A 24,344-nucleotide genomic window follows, 5' to 3' on the forward strand; every position below is an offset into this window, starting at 1 on the left:
TAGGAACAGGGCAATAAGGCTGGCAAATTGCTCTATTGGTTATCCCAAAAGCACTAGGGACCCGCATTGTCCCAGTGATTCAGACTGGTGGGACACCTAACGTCCGACTCAACTGAAATGGCTGATACGTTTGCAGAATACCATCGCTTACTTTATAGCTACAAATTTTCATCATTATCAGAACATATTTACCCGACAGCTGTAAACCTCCCGATCCGCCCCTTGTCACAGTCTCACCATTCTACACTGGACGAACCATTTACACTACTGAAGGTGCAGGCAGCCATTTCTGGTACCCCATCTGGGAAAAAGCCTGGCCCAAACGTCTTGACAGATGAATTTTACATGAGATTCTCCTCCTTTCTAGCCCCACCACCCCTGGCTCCTCCATTTCAAAGATGCAGGCCGTACGCAAATTCTGCCCACTTACCTTCGGTCCGCCACCATTACCACCTTCTTTAAGTTAAGTAGGCCACCGACACTCTGTGCCTCTTAGCTGCCTATTTCCTTGCTAAATATAGAATCCAAAATATTGGCAAAAATGCTGGCCAGAAGACCAACTACTGTAGTCCAAAAGATAATCCATGAAGATCAAAATGGTTTTATGCCTCGTAGGAGCACACAACATGGCTTGGCAGTTCGGGCTGGACTGTTCCCATGAGGCACAGGGTCAGACTGATTTGCATATAGCCATGTCTGACCTGGGGTGGCAGAGTGGACTAAAGAACGGTGATGGATTAAACCCAGATCTTTCGACTGGGTGTGAGTGCTTGATTGATTCAGATGCTCCGTCCATCACCACCCCCTTTTGTACCGCTTTTGGCCGCCATAAGTGTGGCAGGGTATGCTCAGACGCGAGTCCCTTGCTCACTTTGCCACTGGATTCAAGCAAGCCGGGCTGAAGACGGCTGGAATGCCAGAAACCGTCCTCGGAAGCTTGCTTCCGGTCCAGGGAAGACATGGCTTGGCAGTTCGGGCTGGACTGTTCCCATGAGGCACAGGGTCAGACTGATTTGCATATAGCCATGTCTGAACTGGGGTGGCAGAGTGGGCTAAAGAACGGTGATGGATTAAACACAGATCTTTTGACTGGGTGCGAGTGCTTGATTGATTCAGATGCTCCGTCCATCACCACCCCCTTTTGTACCGCTTTTGGCCGCCATAAGTGTGGCAGGGTATGCTCAGACGTGAGTCCCTTGCTCACTTTGCCACTGGATTCAAGAAAGCCGGGCTGAAGACGGCTGGAATGCCAGAAACCGGTCCTCGGAAGCTTGTTTCCGGTCCAGGGAAGACATGGCTTGGCAGTTCGGGCTGGACTGTTCCCATGAGGCACAGGGTCAGACTGATTTGCATATAGCCATGTCTGAACTGGGGTGGCAGAGTGGGCTAAAGAACGGTGATGGATTAAACCCAGATCTTTTGACTGGGTGTGAGTGCTTGATTGATTCAGATGCTCCGTCCATCACCACCCCCTTTTGTACCACTCGTAGGAGCACACAGCATTGTCTATGTCGACTCCAGACTGCTCTTTCCCACATTAACCGCTATCTGGCCCATCTGCCCTCCGCCTCACTGATTATGAAAAAGCATTTGACATGGTCCATTGGCCCTTCTTATTTCAAATATCCGCATGAACTTTGGACCTAGCTTCCTCGCTCTAATTGAGGCATTGTACGATTGCCCCACAGCAAGAGTGCGGGTCAATGGGACACTTACCATGCGGTTCCCTATCCAGTGCGGCATGAGGCAGGAATGCCCCTTGTCCCCGCGACTCTTTGCCATGGTGATCGTACCTCTGGCTAATTGGATTAGAACAGATACCCAGATCAAAGGCTTCTCCTGGCTCCCACACAATGAGGATAGAGTGCCGCTTTATGCCAACAATATGCTCCTTTATCTGCAGTCCCCTCAGATGAATTTGCCACGAATTATCAGAATGCTGGAAGTTTACAGAGAAGTGGCTGGGTTGCACGTCAATTGGGAAAAGTCACAATACATACACCTAGTGGCCCACCCGCCACAACTTGAAACTAAATTGAGGGTGAACTCCGGCCCTTTCAAGTACCTTGGCATGCACATTGGATCAGATCAACAGACGGCTTGGTACCTCAATGTCGCAACAAACCTTCTCTGGCCCCAAGAAGTTGGAACGCTCTTCCGCCCGATATCCGTTCTAACCCTTCGACCTCCACATTCAAAAAACAAGTCAAAGGTTTTCTCCTGAATAACCAGCTGCGACAATCGTCCTGAAGACAACCTAACTAACTTTTGATATCTTACAGACAACAGGGCTATCTCCTTCTTTGAGGCATGCTCTGGATGCAATGTATGTCCTAGCTACATGCTCCACATGTTTGGTTTGCTCTTTCTGTAACTGGGTTGTTTATCCACAAATGTATATTATGTTTGCTTTTTTAGTGACCAATCGTATCCTCTTTCTGCTGTGCAGTGCTCTGATACCCTTATGGGTCATGTTTAAACTTTATACAACCTTTCAAATAAATACATTCTGAGGCGCACATGCACAGACCTTGACAATTGGTCCACCCTTCTATTGAACCTACCGGGCTGAATTGCTTTTTACAAAATACTAGATTTGCCCAGACTCTTATATTGCAGAGTTACACATTCGTTCTCCCTCCCTCTTTCTTCCCAGATCTACAACCCATGGCTAGGTTTTACTGGGCTTCCAAGTCCCCCAGAGTCTCCCACAGTAAGTGCTCCACTTGGAGTCGGCCTTTGCGTCCCTGATCTCCGCCTCTACCATTGGGCGGCACAAACGGTACAGATTAATGATTGGCTATTCTGAGATTGCCATAACTCTTCTTGGTGCCTTGAAGTGAACATGCTTGAGAACTGGAATATTCACAACCTACTCTATGGGAAGAAGCCCCCTGCTTCCGTACCACAGATCTCCAAACTCCCCCTCCTATGCTGGAGGGAGGCACTTACACACATCCAATGCCTCTGTATACCGACAGCGCAGACTCCTCTGTCGACAGGGACAAAGCCAGAATGGGTTATACTTTTGGAGAGGTTCCGAGGATGGGACCGGATAGGGTTTACCCCCCTGGGAGACCTGTGAGACAAGGACCACATTTTTTCCTTCGACCTTCTCAAATCCAAATACAACCTCCATTACTCACAATTCTTCACATACCTGCATTTGCGACATGTAAGTAGCTCTTAATATGCTGATACGTATTAAGAGCTACTTACGAAAGTCCCTGAAGCTAACCCCCTGGAGATGAAAGTGACAATGGGACCTATGGGTTGACAGGGAATTTCCATACTATACTGAAAACTTCTCCTAAATGACCAAGACCCTCTCCTAAAGCTCAAAGAGAGTTGGATGACTGATTTGGGGGAGCTCGATAAAAAGGATTGGTGGGACGCAAAGATGGCTATGTGCACACTTGCCATACCCTCTAATCTTCGACTCGTTCAATTTTCCTATTTACACAAAGTTTATTTTCCACACAATTTTATTAATTTTATCATATTCAAATGGTATCACAATGTTACCGCTGTTTGTGGTACATACATATATACAAATATTCATTTCTTACAGTACCACATTGCGGGCATTGTCCATGTGTGTTAGACCTGTCTGGCCTTTTGTGTAGCCCCTCCTATTAATTATTTATTTTGTCCCCTTTTTGCCCCTCATACTCTTTTCATCTTTTTGTGTTCACTGGATTATTTTGATGGTGTTGTCCTGGGGGTTAGGTGTTCTTGCCCTCATGGTTCTTTTCCTTGAGGCCTAGGTGCCTTTCCTGACTGAAATCTGGGAATACCTAAAATGGTGGCTACTAACTGCCATAACTGCCAACCTCTGAGTTAGCCCCATAGGATAACATAGAGCCTTCCAGAACCTTCTGGACCCTACTGGACCCTGGGTGGACAGGCTATATAAGGGCAGAGGGCAGGCAGCCATTTTGTGCAGTTCATTGAGCTTGAGGAGAGAGGCAGTGGTGAAGGGAGGTGGACGCACAAGAAGTAGTTAGCTTGTCAGTGGGATAGGCAGCCTCTTCGTGGAGAGGTTCCCCCACTCGCCCCTGACCAAACCCTCTTATCGGAGTCGCTGACTGGAGGAATCGATTGGTAACCAATTGGCCCCTTTCAACCCTTAAACTCTTGTTTTTAAGTCCCTGACTGTGAAGGAAGTCCCCCCCCCCCTTCATCAGATCACCTTACCAGGTAGCCAACGGAAGACCGGAAGGAATCGAGGCTCCCTACGCTGCCCGGGAAACCACCGAAGTGGAGGTGTGCCTTCTGAGACCTGCCGGGTTCGGCGCATGGGCGAAGGAGCACTGGCCTCACGCAGACTCTGTGGCGTCAATCTCTGTGTGGAGTCGGAATAGTGCTGGGTGCTGCGCAGACCCGAGAGCGAAGCAGAATCCTGTGCGGCTGAGGCGACGCCGTCTGGAGACGCTACTATTCCGCGCATGGGCGGAAGCACCAACGACGAGGTATTAGCGTGAGCAGCGGAGGAGACTGGTTCCCCGGCAGCCGCAGTCTGGGCTTCCCTCGCGACTGGCGTGAGGGTGCTGGTCTCGTCATTGGGACAAAGAGTGGTTGAGGAACGAGAGCGGAAGGACTGTGCCTCGCTCTGCGACAGGTCGCCTCAAGTAAGGTGGAAGGAGGGGGGAAACGGTTAACGAGTGACTGGGGAAGCGGGCCCCTGTCTCCAGAGGCCTCCGTAGTCCTGCCAGTTGAGATCTGCGGAAGGGAGAACGAGGGGGTAGCGCTCCCTGTTAGGCCGGCCAGCTGTCAGTGGCCGAGTAAACTGCACCGCCCCAGCTGTGTCAGACTGGTGGGCTTCCACTGCTGAAGCGGTGGTGTTGCCAAGGGAATATCGATGGAGTTCCCTGTGGGCGTCTAGACAAAGGGGATCATCAGACCAAAGCATAAAGCTTCAAGAAACAGACAGGGAATTATTCATCTTCAGTAACAGGCCTTCTAGGAGTCATTAGAAGAGAACAGTTCCTTCCAGAGGGCAGAGTGAACACTATCCTGCACAAAAGTTAAAACAAGACCTGATTCTTAAACTGCCTATCTGAGTTGTGCCAATTCCCTGTGGGAGAATTCCTGTGATTTTGAAAACTGAGGCAGATATAACGTGAGCTAGCCTGTGGTAGAAGTTAGATCTGGCTTGTCTGTTTCCAGTTAGCATTGAGTGGGGGCGAGAGCTAAAATTCAAAGTAATCAACCGTGGAAGTTCCTGAAATTACTTGTAGAATGCCAATGCTTTACTGTGGGAGTTATGTATATTAATTTCTTTAAATCACTTGTCTTCTCCATTGACTGTGAAGCATTACTGGTGAATTGGTGGGTGAAGGAGTGTGGAATTTGAAGAAACTGACAAAACAAGCATAATATGGATTTGTAAAGTGTTATTTAATACTCAAAGTGAAAAGGAGTTAAAGGAGAAACAATGGTGTAAAAAGATAAAGTGAAATTAACCTATTTTTATAAAACAATCCATATTTTTCCATAATTACCGGTGTAGTGTCATTTTTGAGTGGAATTGTATTGAGTTACTGCTGGGTGGTGTGCAACCTTTACACATGTGCCTCTAATAACTGATTGTCTTACCCTAGGCCAGGCTACCCTAGGTGACCTGACAACTCTAGGTCCAACAATGTGTAAATCACATTTCACGGGAGATGACCATTATAGTTTACAATAACTAATAAACAAAAAGAGAGTAAGGGTATGACAGATCACTCTCTCACCCCAAAGGAATAATTACATAAACAACAGAAGAGTGATAGAACAAAACACCACATACAGGGGAAACTCTTGGCGTGGTGAAAAAAACAGACAAAAAGTGAAGGAGAACCAAAAATAGGTTGAGTAAGAACCCTCACTCACCACCTAGTGGTGACATGCTTCATCACTGGGTTCCCACTGGAAAGACCTAGCTTCTTTCCAGTGTGCTACGACGCCTGTTTTGCAGCGGAGCTGGTTGTTGTGAGTGTTGAGGGTGCAAACAGAAAAACCAAATTGTGCTAAGTGAGTGTAAATAATTAAAAAGTGCGTAGTTGTGACAGTCAACTATTTTATTCAAAGTCCAACCAGCACTGGTTAAAAACAATTTAAAGTGGAAACATAGGGTAGGTCTCAATAATTAAAGACACCTAGTCCATTGAGTGAAAAAATGGTCGAGTGAAGTAGTGTGGCTCACTGGTTAGAGGCGGCAGACCCGAGAGCAGAGGACGGCCCGGGACCAGGGTTCGAATCCCGGTGCGGCAGGTTTCTGGACCAGGGTCAGCGGACTCGATAATTCTCTCGCCTCGGTGCCCACTCTGATCAGCGATCACACTCGGCAACTCTGGGCATTAGCTTGCCTCATCTTCACTAACGGCCCCACCAGACCGCCGGGGATGCCTGGTCTCACCCTGGAGATACCCATTAAGGGACCATCTCTCAGGGAAGCCAGGAAGGGTTTCGCAGCGGTCGAAGCGCCTTGGGACCCTCCGGGTAAGTAGTGCGCTATATAAATGCCTATACATACATACATACATCGACATGTTTCTGCTCAGTGAGCCCAAGTCGCTCAGCTTTCGTCAGGACCTAAGGACAGTGATCCTCCGGTGGTATGCACGCGCTAAGGTGCACCCAGCTGTGAGGAATAATGTGTGAAAAAGTTAAAATATAAGGAAAATTATTCCAAAATATTTACGGCTTAAAGCCGGTTTTGACCCAAGTAGCAAGTTGCTGGGGTCTGTACTTTCAGAGGACGACAGTCTCTCCTCATTGGCAAACGCGGTGGAGGGAAAGCTTCACGTCGCATATAATCACGCTGACGACTCCCCGCCTGCAACCTATTTAGTCAACACCGCGGCCCGGAAGAACTTTTTTCACCACGTCAAGCGTTTCCCCTGTATGTGGTGTTTTGTTCATTATAATTTACAAACAACTCCACATTATGTGAATCATTCCACACTTAACACTACAAACTAACATTTCTTATTCTAAAGATTCCTCCCCCCACCCACTGTTCTGGCCTCCCACCCATGTATATTCACAGTAAAAGAGGTATGTGTTCTTGCGAATAACTATAAAATGGGAGAATAATGTACCATTAAGGGGTCCTAAGCAGTGCAGTATTGCACAATATATGGCATTAAAAGGGGTCAGTCATGGTGTCAGGGCGTTAATGGGGAGGATGGTATTGCGCCTTGGGAGATTGGAGGTTCCATTGGGTCTATAGTTTTTAGTGCTTATAGCATCTGATCCCATTCCAGAGATAAGGGTATTTTAGGTAATCCTCTGGATTCTTCGTTACGTATGCTGACACTTTCTGCACTACCCCAGCAAATCGTTTCACTGTGCCAAGTAAGTGGCGAGGGGGAAGGGCTGATTTCCATATCAGAGTTAATGCACGCTTCGCTATGAGGATGGCCAGATCCGCAAAGTGATAATTTACTTTCTTCCCTTTCGGGCAACGGTATGGACAACACGGCTCTGAGGTATGGACAGCACCAGAGAGCTGCCTCTGGTGTTGTCCATACCTCAGTGCAGGTTAGGTCTTGTACTAATGAACCAATTTTGTGCCAGTATTCTCGTAAACTTGGGCAATCCCATAACATTTGAAGAATATCAGCGGTGGGTGATTGACACCGGGGGCAAGGGAGACGGGCCTTCCAGTATATAGGATTAATTAGGTATGGTGTAAGGTACGCCCTATGTAGAATCATGCACTATATGTATTTAAATTTAGCATTTTCAGATACCTTTTTAGGAAATTCCAATATAGTTGCCCATTCTTTATCCGTGAAATTCCTACCCAAATCCCCACCCCACTTTGTACGCAGAGGGATGAGTGATATTCTGGCATGTGACCGAATACCTTTGTACAACCAGGGGGTGAGGTGTCACCCTTTCCCCATTCATTGCGTGTATTAGTTCATGAGTAGCAGGCTCCACTCCATCAGGGGACCAGTGGTGTTTAATATAATATATAATGGTGGCATGCAGAATAAACAACGTCTGGGGGTCCCATGTGTGCGGGTGAAATTGTCATGATCTGCCAGTGTCTTATCTAGAAACAATGCCCCGATTGTCGTCACTCACTCTTGCATCAATTTTATAACTTTACGGGCAGTGTTTATCACGGTGTCCATAGGTATCCCAAGTAATGGGATATTAGGAGAATATGGAGGGGCTTGTTTAGTATATTGTAGCGTCCACTTCCAGAACAAGATAGCCATTTTAAGCAGAGGGGGAGCAGCAGGAGGTAGCCTAACATTGGGTAAAAGCAATGTGTGATTCTTATTTACACTATATATCTATAGCCCACTTAGGCTCTGGAAGATGTGGCGCGCGACCTCACCTAGCTGCACACGTTGTGGCACTTCTATCAAGTTATTTGGTCTTGCCTGGTTATGAAAGCCTACTGGGCCTCAGTTCACGCACAGATTACACGTACGCTGTAAGTGGTGGCAGAGCTGGACCCTAAAGTGGTACTTCTGGAGATAATGGATGGTTACCTAGATGATAAACTGCTTGCCGCTTTTGGATACCATGTAGCTAAACAGGACATTGCTCAGGACTGGTGGCCACCAAAACCTCTACTGTTATCTACCTGGCTGAAAGGTATGAACTTCTGCTGTAATGCTGAAAAGAAGATAACCAAGTTGGGAGGCTGTGCCAAAAAGCATGAGAAACTTTGGGGAGGCATGGACTTCGTAGCGTGCGGATACTGCTTGCCCTTTGATGTCATCCCAGTAATTTCATAAGATGCTCATTTCCCCTCGAAGCAACCTCTGATGAAAAGGAGAAATTCTTCGGTGGTATAGTGGGAGAAGGAGAAATGCATCAAAGAGAATATCATTTATGATCAATATTCAAATTCCATCTTTTTGTTGTTACCAAGAGCAACTCTTGAAAACGATGGACTATAATTGTCCCACCTCAGAGTGACAAACAACGGGAATAGAAGAGAGACGTCATTGTTTAGCAGGGGCTTTCTTGTGGCTGCAGATGGTTGCTGGTCTCCCATACCCGCTGAGTAATTGTGTGGTGGGAATGACTGTTTCTGATGAGGTTGTTGATGTGCCCATCGAAGAGCTTGAACCTCTGACAGTGGCTGCAGTCTTCAGGGCGAATGCCTTTTGGTAGATCCTTTCCCACAAGCAGGGCACTTCACTAATAGTGAAGGCATCCTGACAGAAAAAGGGATATTTTCTATCAGAAAATATTTAAACACCCTTCTAACCTTAAAAGACATTGACTGAATAAACAAATATTAGGTTTGGAAAGATTTCTAATGAGACACAAATCAAAAATGCAGATTTCAGTGCTCCAGGATCCTGTTTACCAGGAGCTGGAAAAAAGAACTAACCTAACTTCCATCAGTGGGGAAAGACTAATGGGTTCTCTTTAGACCCCTCCTAACCGAGGGGTTGAATTTCTAATCCCCTGGTACAAGGACATAGTCAATGCACCAATAGAAATTAGACATCTAATAGGACTGTAACTCAGACATAACCTAATGAGCCTTATTGCACAGCAGGTGTTTCCTGGTAACAATCAGTCTCATAAGATGAGTTCAGGGACAAAGTGAAGCTCCAAACTTTCTTTCATTAATGAATTATACCCTAATGGATCACTAGAAAAAGAATATTATTAAAATATGTAAGTTAAATTCCTAATCTAGCGCACACAATGAATATGAATGGTAACATTCCAGAAGATTAAAGCAGCGATGCAGTTCCTGACAGTGAAAACAACAGGGGAAAAGGTAACATGGTAATCAAATTTTGTAGCCCAAACACGCTCTCTATGTTATCTCTAGGCGCTTTCCTAGGTCTATCAGAATCAGTAAATAATAAGCCTACTATTCGAGTTTTAGAGGTGGTATGAATACCTGATTTGAAACAACACAGTCTGTTGTTCTATCTTGAACAGCATGGCTGCTATATCGGGCACAAGGTCAAAGACAACCATATCTGTTTGAGAACAAAAGCAGCCTGGCACCAGTCAATGAATGTGCTTACCCGGAGTCTCGCAGGAGTCTTTTAGAGAGTTCTTGAGAGCTTAAGGTGGAAGTTAGAGCCATGCCGATCCCTATCTCAATTGTGTGAAGTATTCTCTTTAAACTATAGGCCGACACTTGGGGTTTTGAAAGGATCAGAGTATTGTTCTTATGTTATATTTTGAAGACACATTTTTTTTGGTGAAGTTTTATATAGCGCTAACTAGACCCACATGTATCAGAGCACTTTACATGTGCACCAGTTACGTTACAGACGGACACATTCATTTTTGTTACACATTGTGAGATTAAGTGATTTGCCCAGAATCGCAGAATGTTGAGCGTCCCTGCCGACACGCAAACCTGGTTCCCTGGCTCTGAGGTCGACTGCCCTCAGCAGTTAGGCCGCATTCTCTCCCCAATTCTAGGACTAGGAGCATGGCAAAATGCACAGGATCCAGACATTTCTAACATTATTACACAGGTCTGAAACTTCCATAACTTTAAACAATAAAAACATGACATCCTGGACAATAAGTGGACATAATGCAAACATCTATGATGTTTTAGATATTCAAAGAAATAGAAGAATCTAAAATAAAAACCTAACCCCTTCGTATAAAGGAAATAGAAATGTCTAAATAAGTATCTCTGGGTATGTCACACTTTCTATGAAAGAGACACACATCTGAAAAGACAAGTGAAGAAAATAGTGGCATCTGAACGGGAATGGTCATAGTGTTTTACAACATCCCCAGAATTATTCCTAACCTAAACAATGACCATAGGGCGTCTAGGGTGTCAGAGTGTTCTTGCAGCTACTTGTGGACTATATGTAAAGCAAACAATCACACAGATATTTATCTATTATGACGGGCATAAGCTTATCACCACTTCATGACACGTTTGCAAATCAGAAAAATATACTAGAAACATACAATTGATGTAATCAGTTATTCACTTGTTTTATGTTAAATAACACGTTTTTAAACAGAAATAAACAGTTCTCTGCAATGAAAAACACAGTAATCGCAAAATGATAGGCCCTTAAGAGCACAGTGTCAGTGTTTGTATGCATTTGCACGGGAGCCTGATAACTCTGAACTTCATTACCTTTTCTTTACTTTTAAAAAGGTTTGAGAAAGATTTCCTTTTAGTCACTTTTTTAGTGACTATTTTATTGCATTAAATGCTTTTAAAATGAAAATTATATTAAATTCGGTCTGTGTAGCCTCTTTTTACACAATTATGTTCAATGCAGTGGAACTCTTTTCTACAGAAAGTTATTGTGTAGGTATGCACATGTTTATATTTTGTTAAAGTGCTCATAGACCCCATGCTTGGAAGGGACTGATTAGTGCTTATGACTATTCATTAGGATCTCTTGGAAAACAAGCAGGTTTTATTAGAATAAAATGTGATACACTTCAAAACACAGGTATCTAGCTCTTAAATTGGAGATTCGCAGTAGAAGCAGACATTCCAGGAGCACCAGAGATCTAGTACTGAAGCCACCGATCTTCCAGCAGAAAAAAACCTATGACAGAACATTTTCAGGAGCTGCATCGAGAATCTGGAATTCTCTGTTTCCAAGCATCAGAAAGATACAGAACTTCTCAAGTTTCAAGAAAGAAACCAGGATCTTTCTAATGAGCAAATTCCTAACTTAACCATTACTGAACAATCTTGTAAGATTTACCGAGAAACTTTCGCTTATCTCCTCACGAGCATCTCTTGCAAAGGGCTCTTTATACCTGTTAAATATAGGTTCTCGCAAACCTTTGTTCAAATGTACTAGTTTACAATATGGATCCTTTAGACTCATATTTTGAGAATTTGCAAATGTCTGTGTTGCTACCAGAAGATTTTTTTTCGTTTTAAAGTGTGTACAATGCCTACTATCGAAATGTACTAATGAAATACGTTTTACTGTAAAGCACTCTAATACCTCAAGGGGTCAAGTTTGCGCTAGATAGAACACTGAATAAATAAATAAATAAATAAATAGAATGTATTTAAGAGTTGAGTTTTTAAGTTATAATGGAGAATACAAAATTGCTAACACTTCATTTTTTTTGAAGAGCTCCAGTCGGTAGTCTCAGCATTGGTGTTGAGCTCCGAGCACTGTGTATTGGCGTGGGACTTTAATCTCCATATGGATGATGGACTGGACGCAGACACAATTAAAATGATTGATGTTACAGCTCCTTTAGGCCTCTCTCCTTATCTCTTTGGACCGACGCATGAAAAAGGCCATACCCTGGATCAGGTCTTTTCCACTACCCTTAATGAGATGTCGGCACCTTTGCCGGTGCTCTGGTCGGATCACCGGCTGGTCAAATTTCATGTGCTGGGTACAAAAAAAACCCATCTAGTGCTGCTCTTCGGCAGCCATGTCAAGCACCTAGGGCGTATCATCGGGTGACTCCGGAAATGCTGGCACAGGCATGTCTGGGTCATCCCTGTCCTATGTCGGGAGACTTGGAAAGGGATTTAGAGTCTCTGCAAGCATGGCTGATGGACAGACTGGACGACCTTGCCCCTGTGATGGCCCCCCGAAAAACAGCTAAATGGGTCTCTGTCCCTTGGTTTACTGAAGCACTGGCGGCATCGCGACGGCAGTGCCAGGTGGCAGAGAGGGCTTGGCGCTCACAGTATGATTCCGCGGCCAAGCTTGCTTACAGGACGTCTGTCAAAGCTTACCATCGTGACATCCTCCTTGAAAAAAAAGGTTATTTTGCAAAGAGGATTGAGACTGCCTCCAACTCGTGCAAAGAGATTTTTACTATCGTGAGGGAATTTACGGCCCCACGCACGAATTCGACCCAGGCAGCTCCTTCGGAGCCGTGGGTAAGTGCCCTTGCTAACTTTTTCACCACCAAGATAAAATCGATCCAGGACTCTTTCCCCCAGAGGGTGGCTGGAATATCTCCCAGCACTGAGGGCGGGTCAGATTTAACCCCTTCGATGCGGCCGCTTTTTTTCCCGTGTGCGGCCGCCGGCCGAACACGGGCGGGCCATGACGAACCCCAGCCGTCATCAGCACACGAGCACCGTAGTGCATGACGGCTGGGGTTCGTCACCAGCATGGAAGGGGTTAATAGCTAGTTCGGATCCGGTTCTGGCAGAATTTCCGCCACTTTCAGTTTCCTCGTCCTTGGAACTTATGGCCAAACTAAAATCCGGATCACCTCTTGACCCGTGCCCTGCCAAATTTTTGGCAAAAGTGGCGGAGGTCATTAATCCTTTGGTGAATCCCATTCTGAATCTTTCCTTGGGTGTGGGGGTGGTCCCGCAGGCTTGGAAGCAGGCGATGATCATTCCTCTACTCAAGAAGCCTGGTTTAGATCCTGAGGTTCTTGCCAACTACAGGCCCATCTCTCTCCTGCCTGCTTTTGGAGAAGCATGTGCACACTGTGCTCCCCAATTTTCTAGAATCCCACAATTTGTTGCATTCCACCCAATCCGGCTTCCGTACCAGCTTAAGCACCGAAACGGCGCTTTTGGAAGTGTCGGAGGCAATCAAGGAGGTACTGGATTTAGGAGGCAAAGCTATGCTTGTGATGCTTGATTTGTCGGCGGCATTTGAGATCGGTCTGAGGGGGACGGTGCTCAGCTGGTTTAGATCTTTTTTGGCTGGCCGCCGACAAACGGTCTGGGCCTCCCCTTGCTCTGCTGTGATGCCGCCATTGGGAGTCGGAGTCCCGCAGGGCTCAGTGTTGAGCCTGACTCTCTTTAACATCTTTATGACCCCTCTGGCGGCATTGGTGGAGTCTTTTGGGGCCCAGATCGTATCCTATGCCGATGATACCCAGCTCCTCTTTATGTGTGGGAAGGGGGCAGATTTTGACGGAGAGAGTATCCGCGGGTGCCTTGGGTCTGTTTTTAACTGGTTCCAGCTTAACAGCCTCAAGTGCAACTCAGATAAATCTGAGGTACTCTTCTTCGGTTGTCGGTCTGATCCAGATTGGCAGGAATGGTGGCCTGTCAACATGTTTCCTCCAGCAGGCTCATCCCAGCTAGCCAAGAATCTGGGGGTTAAGATCGATAATGGCCTGACGTTGAGATCACAGATCCTGGGCTTAACGGGTACAAGCTTTGGCCTCCTCAGGATGCTCCGCAAGTTTCTTCCTCTGCTCCCGGAAGATCATTGGAAGATCACGGTTCAGGTCTTAATTGGCTCGAGATTGGACTATTCCAATGTCCTTTATCTCGGCTTGCCGGAGTATCTCTTGCAACGGCTGCAGGTGGTCCAGAACTCGGCAGAACGGGCCATTTTTGGCCTCTACGGGCGAGCCAGAACCTCCGGCCTCCTGCAGTCACTTCATTGGCTGCCTATCCGGAAGCGGATAGTTTTTAAGGCCTTGACCTTGGCTCACAAGGCTCTTCACGCTTCTGGAGCGAAATATCTTCAAAAGAGTCTAGCCTTCTACCATCCTGTCCAATCCCTGAGATCCGAGTTTTTGTTCCTTGCCGTGGTTCCTCGGGTAAAAAGGGCACGCATTGGTGGCCGGTCTTTCAGGCTGTTGGCGCCACAGCTATGGAACACTCTGCCCGTGTCACTGCGTTGTACCTCCAACCTGTTAGCTTTTAGGAAGGGCCTCAAAACTTGGCTTTTTGCTCTCTAGATATGCTCTTTCTTTTGATTTCTGGTCCTTTTTATTTGCCCTGTTGTGTTCTCTGTTACAGGTTAACAATAAAAGTGCCGGGACACTCCTTGGAGTAGCCGAGCGCTATAAAAGATACAGATAACATAACATAACAGATAACATTGTTCTGAAATTCTTAAGCAGATTTTCCCTTATACTTTTCTTCCAATCACACAAACATCTATCCCCCACTGCAAGATTAAAAAAAAAAATTAAAACACTGTTGTTTTTTAATCATACCCATACAACTTACCAGATGCTTTATCACCACAAACTACACAGTATTCTATAATCTGTGGTCGTTGTAAGTCAGTTTTACCCAACAATCTTTCCACAGAGGCTGCATCTGTCACAATCTAAAAAGTAATAGGAAATCAGTTAAAGTCTTAGAACATAGCATTTAAAGTACCAATAATGTTGTGAGCTGAACATTTAATTAAATTGAAAAGGTCCAAGTTGCACTCATCAAATCTTCGTAAATGATTTTTGGAGAAAATTGACACACTTTAGCGACCGCCCTGTAAGTAAAGGACACAGAACCTTTTTCAAAGGGCAACTGGTAACCGCGATAGGGCTGATAAAAGAAATCTCAGGCTAAATCAGCTTGTTTTTTAATTCCTTAGATGGTAATATTCTATACTACTACCTGAAGTCGATTTTTTGATGCATCTCTCTCTCGACAAAACAAGGATTGTAGTTTTGCCAGATTTTTTAAAGGTTATTGTTATATTTTGTCAGAGAATGTGTTAAGTGTTAGTTTAGTAATTGAGATCTGACCATTTGGAATAGGATAACCTGCTATTATAAGTGGTACTTTCAAGACTTCTTGCAATGTTCACATCAAATAGTTTTAAAGTTTAAAATTATTGTATCCATTCACATTATTCAGAATTCATGTATTCAACTTGAAGGGACTTGAGAGGAAAAGAAAGTGCAAAAAATATAGAGTTGGATTTTTTACGCCTAGAGTTCCTTTACGACTTCAAGTCAATAGTGACACAGTACTCAGGTATGTAGCTCCCCTTTAACCACTGAGGATAGGCCAGCACGTCCTGGCACCCACCAGTTGGGGAAGCGCTAGTGCATCCCCTGCGGGCCCACTGCCCCATGCCCCCTCAGGGGGTGGCAAAGGAACTGCTTCCGTTACCATTCCCTCCCACAACGTGGTGATGATGTCAGCGTATGCACGGCCCGCCAACGTCCTTTTAAACAGCTGGACTACTCTGGAAGACCTTTGCTTGCAGTGTTGTGGGACCAGGAACTGTTTCAGGTAGGCCCACTTGCTAGGAGAGGTATCAGGGTGGAGGAGGCACATAGGGAAGGGGTGCATGGGAGAGTTTTTCCTATCCCCCAGTGTCTCTCTTCAGGGCATTCCTTCTGCGGGATTGCGGGTGGGACCACGATCGCGCAGCAGGAACGCATCCACTAACACTAGGGATTTTTTTTGTTCGAAGCAGCTCTATAGGCAAAGGTCGCTGCCTCAAAAATTTTGACAAATGTTTTGGCCAATTTCCGCCCTCCTAAAAACAGCCGAACTGACCCTCCAGTGGGTGGGAGGCTAGGTGGAAACCCACCAGACACTAGGGATTAATATAAAAATTATGTTTATGGGGTAATGACCTCATGGAAAAGGATCGCTCCCCTTCAACGGGGCAATGATTCTAACTGTTTCATTTCTTATTCTGCCTTTGTAAAATACATGTTTTTTTATTGTAGTGCAAAGCTTTAGCCTTTCTTTGTGGTGTATGCTGCTTGCGATTTTGGCATTGGCAAATTTGCAGATTGTGTAGTTGCATTTGTTTGGTAAGGAAACTTTTTTTGTAATGTTTACATCAAATGTGTATCATTGCCTAGTTTTTTTAATGTTGTACTGATTTTAGTACATTTGCTTGTGTCTTCAAAACCAAGCACATCTCATTCCTCTGCGCTGCCACACACATATGCTGGTTTTAATCTTTGTCAATCTAGTAAAGGATTTCCTTTCACTGCACTCAGTTCCCGAGCAACAGACATCCAAAAAAGACACCACATTTATTTTACCATTTTACTTTTTTATTATTATTATTACTTTTTATCCTTTAACAATCAAGTAAAGTGATGAATAAAGTGAACAGTTTAAACAATTCCAAAATTAAATCCCACTGCACTGTTATAGCAATTAAGAGTCTCTAAATACACACATTCCATGATCCTTATGTGCCATGCACAATATTCTTGCACCAGCCTATAAAAAGAAAATTATCCCAAGACGTGTCCAAAAGAAAGTTAAAAGTTAATTTCAGAACTCTATGTCCATGGAGTCAAATGGCTCAGATTCCGAACTTACCTCGATCCAGTTTAGCAAAACAGTATTCCATCCTGATGTTCTAGCTTCTGGACAAGATTTTCAAGTGCTCAAAATCCTCTTTCGTGCCACAGCTCCATACTTATCCCAGGAAATACTCCAATCAAAGTTAAAAGTTAATTTAGATTTCACCCTTAATGCAAACTGGCACTCATTGGCCTTGGTGTGATCTGTTCCTGTCACGGGCACCAGGACCAGCCATACAAGTTGGCAGCGTTTATATCTGGACAGGTGGAAGAATGCTGGGTGGTAAGAATTTTGAAGATTCCTTCTGATTACTGAAGTTTACGTAAGAGAAAAGCAAGGACAATGTGCAATTTAGGCAAAATTTGAGGTTGGCAGGGAACTGTGGGTAAGAAAGCTTTGCGGGATACATGTGAGGCACACCCCCCTGGACACGACTGGGTGTCTAGTTTTCAGAAATGTCTGGGTTTGGTGGATTCCCTAGGTGACCGGCGAGCCCTAGGCCAAAAGCCGCAACTACCCACATTGTCAATCAGGTCATTTTTGAGACAGGAAATGTTTTTACATTGCGTTTTGGGCCCTTTCCCGTCACAAGCACTGGGCCTACCCACACAAGTGAGGTGACATTCTTCAGGAGACTTGAAGGAATGGCAAGTAGTTAAAATATTTGGCTTTCCACATATTCCAGAACACTGCATCACAGAAATGTGAGGAAAATGTATTTTCTTAGTCAAAGTTTGAGGTTTCCAGGGGCTTCTGGGTAACATAACCTGGTGACAGGCGGAGCTTGCCTGGCTCCAAGACGGCCGCAATTTAGTGGAGCTCTGTAAACCCAGCACATAATCCGCCATAATCCGTATGTCGATCTCACATATACATATTAAATACTGTACCAGCTACTCATCAACTGGCTGAGAGAAAAATCGCCGAAAGCTTTTGACTGCTGGCAGGACTCCGAGCTGCTGTGCTACGCCACTCCGTGAGTCGTGCCCTGCAGGCCTGAATCAGTAGTGTGTAGCTGGGCAGCTTCTCTCACCGGTGTGCAGCCGGCTGTGTCCGTGATCGGGTGCTGGCTCTGGACGGTGCGACAACACTAAGGGGACCAAAAAGATCTGCAGCGGACCTGACTGCATGTGCGGCAGGTGACCAGGGCGATGAGGAGTGCCGCAGTCTCAAAGGGCCGCACTGAACCTGAACTGAAGGCCTGCTGTGTCGGGCGCCAAGATGGGGCAGGTTGTGCCCTGAGGGGGATTGAGCTTATAGAATTGTGATCCCTTTGCTTCAGTAAGGTGACTGCTGTGGTGCGGCCGGTGGGGGGCCTAGATAGCTGCACCGGTTCCTTTCCACAGAACGCTACAGTGTGGGTGCCTCCTCGCGCTGTCTCCAAGCTGGGGGGTAGCCTGCCTTGCTCTGGACATAGCAGGTGGCTCCTGGAAGTAACACTATAGGGAAACATTTTAAAAAAGAACATACACAGCAAGTACAGCAATACCTGCAGGCTACTTTTCTGGAAGCAGTATATACTAGCCAGTGATGACAGGCCTCGCCGGGCCCCCCCTATCTCAACATCAGGGGCGGCCTGGTGCCCTTATTTTCACAGCCCACATTCAGGACAAAAGACATCAGAGACACTGCTGCATTGGACTGTTCTCTCTGAGAGATGGTAGGGCTAGAAAGAAGGAAATTCTGCACATTCATCCTAGCAATTGGCAGCATACCTTCCACTGGGCTGGCTGGCCTCCACAATGGGCAAACTGAAAGATCGCAGTCCAAGTTCCAGTCTGAATGTGCAGAATCCCTAGACAGAAAGAGTCGACAGGAACGCATCTGATTCTGGTCCAGAGCCCATTGACCCTGCCAAGGACTCGGACCTAAACCAAAATCTTGCGGAAATGCAGCATAGCTTGACGAAGATAGATGGTAAAATAGATGCCCTCTCCTTCGGCTAGATAAACATATGGAGCGACTGGATACAGTAGAGAAGAGGGTTTCAGATGCCAAAGATGCATAGAATGTGAGATCGCTAGCACACACTAAAATGGATAAATTGCTCCACACAGCCAAAGCCGAAGATTTAGAGGCACGTTCACGGACAAACAATGAGCGAATTGTAGGAGTGGCTAAGTCCATCAATGTTGCCAACATGGAACAATATGGAGTACAATTCCTCATTTTGTTATTGGGTGGAGACATTTTTTTCAGACATTATTGTAGTGGAGCGTGCTCACCGCTCTCTTGCCCCTAGGCTGATACCTGGAGCTAGCCCTGGTCCTATAATTGCGAGGCTCCGGAATTATAGAGATTGCGACGCAGCGCTCCCCAAGGCTAGAGAATTAAAGTCATTGAGATACGAGGGCATGGATTTGGCCCTTTACCCGGATTTTACTCATCAAGTGCAAGAAGCATGCTGACAATTTATCCCTGTTTGTTAAAAGAAAGCTATGTGACCTCAACATGGAATATAATATGATGTATCCAGCGAAACTGCGAATCAGAGAGGAGGAGAAGCCGCATGTCTTCAGAGATCTGAAACAAGCTCTGCAGTTCCTTAGGAAAAGAGATGGTGGTAGCCCCTGGAGGGGCTCCCCTAGATCCTCCTCCAATATGGAAGATGACACTCTGGGCGCAAAGGAACAGTGACATGTACATTGCTGATCTCCAAACCTTGGAGAGTTTTTGTCCTGAGGAAGGGTGGGGATCTTGATGAGGTACTAAAGTCATGCTTAAACGAGGTCAATCTGCAGATAAAATTCTTTCCTTCGCCAATTGACTGGGGTGGGGCCTGACCAAGGAATTGGCACACAGCTAATAGGCCCAGTGTATTTGGTAAGACGGTTCCTTTACAAGGTTGCATTAGCCTCCAGTTCCTAAAAATTGGGTATAGGCTGGGAAGGAGAGGCTTGCTTTCCACTGATATTCTTTGTCTGGAACTAATTGGCGCACAGTTTAACTCAGTCACTATTGTCAAAGTGAGATGGTTGAAGTGTCAGGCGTGTATCCTTAGGGTGGCGATAGGCATATACATTAAGTGCTGCCTAATGCTGGACCAGCTCGGCTATTAGTGGAGATGCTTTGCTGGTAATATTCACTCCCATGTGTGCCCCACAGTGTGTTATTTGTGTTTTTTTTTAATTTTTTATTTTCAGGGTTTGATGGCATGGGTGGGGGGTATTGCTGCGGTTATGCTCTGTTTAGGTCTGCATTGCATGGCAGGGGTTTCTTTTTGATTGTTAGTATGTTCGTGCTTATTGGAAAATGAATATTGCTGCTGGCTGGTAGCACATTATCTACAAATGAGAATATTTGAAGTGTTATGGGTGATGTGGAACAACCTGTGCTAGATCAATATGTCCGACATAGGGTGCTGTTCTTAACATGGAATGTGAGAGGCTTAAATGATTACAGAAAAGTCTGTAAAGTGGCTGCATACCTTAAGAGGCACCAAGTAGACGTTACACTACTGCAGGAAACACACTTAAGCCCTGCAGTGGTCTCCTCACACACCGCAGGTTACAGGGGCATTGTTACTCAGCCGGGTTCACCTCACATTCCCGGGGAGTTCTCATATGGGTTAACAATAAATCAGGTAACAGTTTACAAGAGGAGTACGCAGATCCGGGTGGCAGATTTTTGATCGCCCAATGCCACGAAGAAGGCCTGGCAGTAACACTTGGTAATATTTATGGTCCCAATTATGACGACCCGCAGTTCTACAACGCACTATGCTGCTGCCCACGATACCCACTTGGATAAACTTTTGGTTGATGTCTAAAGCTTACTATCCCGTGTCCTTACATGCAATTAACTTCCGAGAACTTACTTAGATCACTCTACGGTAATGCTAGACTTTGAGCTACATACCTGAAAATTCACATCATTCCTCTGGAGAGTCCCCCTCATACTTCTTACTGGATCCGGTCTTTAAGGCAGAACTGACACAAGCCATAGAAGAGTTTTTCACTGATAATATTGGTTCAGTAGATTGTTTTGCCACTGTATGAAAAGCTATTAAAGTATTCATTAGAGGTGTAACCATCTCTAAACATGAAGGAGTAGTCCGGACCTTGAGAGAAAGACTCTCGAGACTTGAATGGGAAATTGCGCAGATGGTTGTACTACCCAGGTTTCTGTATCTGTTTCAGAATATCCCAATGCTTCTCCCACAGAATCTATTCCCTATCCTTTGCTGACCAAGCAAGTTTGGGATGGTGGGTAGCCGAGGGTTTGGTGGGACATTCTCACTGAGCTATACAATATGGGTGGACTTAATGCGCCGGATTTTGAACTGCATTATAGAGCTGCACAGACTACACATGTGCATTATGAACTACATGGCCCTTCCTCAGACACTTTTCCGTGACCCAGTGTAGCAACACAGCGTTTTTGATTCCTTAAACTCCAAGACTCGTGCTTGGCGTAGCTTGCTGGAGAGTCAATCATCAGGATCCTAGTTGTACTCCCCACAGGCGTTTCCAGAATGGTGTGCATGGTTCCCGATGGGTAGAGAGAGAAATATAGCCCAGACACTACGCACATTGAGAATAACTAAGATTGGCAAATTTTTTCAGGGGGGGGGGGGGGGGGGATGTTGTACCTAACTGGGAGTCTATAGTGGATGCGCCTCTAATCCGCTTTTAAAATCACAGAGCCCTACATGCACTACGTGAGGTGCTAGGAGAAGACGTGCAGGAACCCCCGGCAATGCCAGCGCTTTCTTATTTAATACGAACTCCTACGCCGCTAGGTTAGTGTCTAGTATATATGGATATGCGCAAGAGTCCAGGAGACCACAGTTGGTGAGGAATGGCAGAGAGAGCTTGACAGGGTTATGCTGGCGACTAAGCGCATTTCCTTGAATGGTAGACATGGACTCATTCATTTTAAATATATACATACAGTGTACTATACGCCAGAGAGGTTCTGTCGATATGGACTCCGCAATACAGTGGAATGCCAACACTGCCATGCACATGGCTTGGTACTGCCCAGAGATCCTAGCATATTGGAAAAAAACATTTTGCGCATTGAGTGAAATTACGGGATTTACTCTTGAACCGGACCTGAGGCTTGCGCTATTGGGCCATGATGATGAGGTCGATACGAGTGTTAGGAAAGTTGTTGCAATAGGGTTATTGCTTGCTAAGCCTCCCTCACCCCCGTCACAGAGTCGACCAAAGTGTTTTTGGGGCTCATATCAGTAATATCTAGTGGGAAAGATGACTGAGGAAACAGAGGGAGAGAATGTAACTGATTTGTAAACTGCCCATGTCCTACAATTGTGATGTTTTTGTACGAAGGGTAGGCATGAACAAGTTAGCATGCTGGGGATTCTGGACGTGTTGATTACCTGTTCTTTTGCCGCTTCTATGTACTCGCCATTTCACTGCTGTACCTTCATTGTGTCGTATAACCATGACATCGGTTGTGTCCCACTTTCTATGCATATGTATTGCTATTTTGTGCTGTTCCCAGCCAGTATATATGTTTGTATTATTCTTCGATACTAAATAAAATTACTTTTTAAAAAAGACAACCTGGTGACAGCCATGCAAGTCACCCCACTCTGGAATTCCCGGGTATTTAGTTTAAAAAATGTGCAAGTTTGCTAGGTTTCCCTAGGTGCCGACTCAGCTCCACAACTACAAACATTGCAAAAAAAGGGCCAGTTTTCAGTGGAACTGTGCAATGTGTCCATGTTGGGTTTGGGGCCTTTCCCGTCGCTGCCACTAGCCATACCTACACAAGTGAAGTACAATTTCTATCTGGAGACTTGGGGAGAATGTTAGGTGCTAGGAAATTTGTGGTTCCCCACATATTCCAGAGCTTTCCAAGACAGAAATGTGAGGGAAATTAGCTTTTTGTAGTCAAAGTTTGAGGTTTACAAGGGCTTCTGGGAAGGAAATCCTGGTCAGAATCATGCAAGTCAACCCACCCTGGATTCCCCAGGTTTAGGAGTTAAAAGAAATCTTCAGGTTTGCTAGATTTCCCTAGGTGGTGGCTGAGAAAGGGGCCATAATACACAGCTACCCGCACAGCAAAAAGAAAAGGCACAGTTTTCAGTGCAAAAATGTGATGTGCCAGTCTTGCGTTTTGGTGCCTTTCCTGTAGTGGGAACTAGGCCTAATGACCCAAGTGAGGTACCATTTTTATTGTGAGACTTTGGAAAATGCTAAGAGGTAGGAAATTGCTCCCCACAGATTCCAGAATATTCCTGTGAGGGGACGACGAACCCGGCAAGCCCGATGGTGAAATATACACCCCTTCAACACCCCAAACACGTACCTGCTCCAATACAGAATACCCGATTTCAGCACAGGGTAAAACAAATTAGAAACGCAACTCCTCCCTGTCCTCTCCCCGTATAGCCGTATACGCAACAGGAAGAGGGCGGGGATAACCCTGGAAGAAGAATTCCACAAGAGGTGAAAAGGGTCAGAGACGAGACCAGCGGGCGCGATACAGCGGGAAACGAGGAGAAGGAAGCGGATCCAGATGTAGGAAGAGGAGAAGACGCCAGAAGACGGACCGACGCTGAAGAAGCAGACGCGGGAGACCAGGAAGAGGACAAGACGTGGTACGAGGAGTGGTGGTCCCGTAGGAGGTGGCTGAGGAGCAGCCGCAACTCGAGCCGGTGAGTCTCTAAAACCAGGGGGAAGGAAGGGACTGGGCGGCGGGAGGTTCAGAGGTGCAAAGGAGGGAGGCGGGAGGTTCAGAGGTGCATAGGAGGGAGGCAGGAGGTTCAGAGGTGTATAGGAGGGTGGCGGGAGGTTCAAAAGTGCATAGGAGGGGAGCGGGAGGTGTACAAAAAGGTGGCAGGTGAGTTCAGAACAAGGAAGTCATAAACTAGATGGCCGAGTGAGCCCACTTATTTGTTGTAAGTAGCTTGTTTGATAATTGCGACTCCAGAAACGTACTTAGGGGCTAAAAACCAAGGCGTTGGCATCAAGGTATAAAAGCCCATAGCACTACCCATCGTGATAATAGACCCCTATATTAGTGTGGCATTTTCCCCTACTCAAACCCCTCACAAATGTCTATTCCTATGCACATCCCGCATGACCATTGACCTGCTTCCGATATGATCCTCATCCCTTCACACCTGTCTTTTACCCAAGTATTATTTGCACCAACCGGGTCTGGTGATGGCGACCATAGTGTCTACAAAGCCTTAAAGATAAACCCTACAAACACTGACGGCTCCCTCTTTTCTCTCCTCTTCTGAGGCTCCTTGGAAAGACCATCCACCGGAGGGACAACCCTTGACGAAGAGAAGAACTCCCAAGAAGAACTGGGATTGCGCTTACACCAGTCATCTGTGGCGTACCACAAGGATCCTCACTCAGCCCCACCCTCTTCAACGTATACATGAGCCCCCTCGCGGACATCGCCCGCCAACACAACC

The 24,344-nt window shown here is 45.9% G+C and overlaps 1 protein-coding gene across 3 annotated transcripts in view; it reads right to left on the reverse strand.

Annotated features, from left to right (window-relative positions):
- The window catches only part of LOC147672942 (nuclear receptor subfamily 2 group C member 2-like), a 343,617-nt gene that overhangs the window by 247,786 nt on the left and 71,487 nt on the right, over positions 1-24,344 (reverse strand). For all 3 annotated transcript variants that reach the window (XM_086947899.1, XM_086947900.1, XM_086947898.1), the window contains exon 4: positions 14,888-14,990. In XM_086947899.1, the coding sequence (XP_086804025.1) occupies positions 14,888-14,990 (103 nt within the window). The remainder of the gene's footprint in view (positions 1-14,887; positions 14,991-24,344) is intronic.

The sequence above is a fragment of the Lissotriton vulgaris genome (assembly GCF_964263255.1).
Source record: "Lissotriton vulgaris chromosome 9 unlocalized genomic scaffold, aLisVul1.2 SUPER_9_unloc_2, whole genome shotgun sequence".
Classification (NCBI taxonomy): Eukaryota; Metazoa; Chordata; class Amphibia; order Caudata; family Salamandridae; genus Lissotriton; species Lissotriton vulgaris.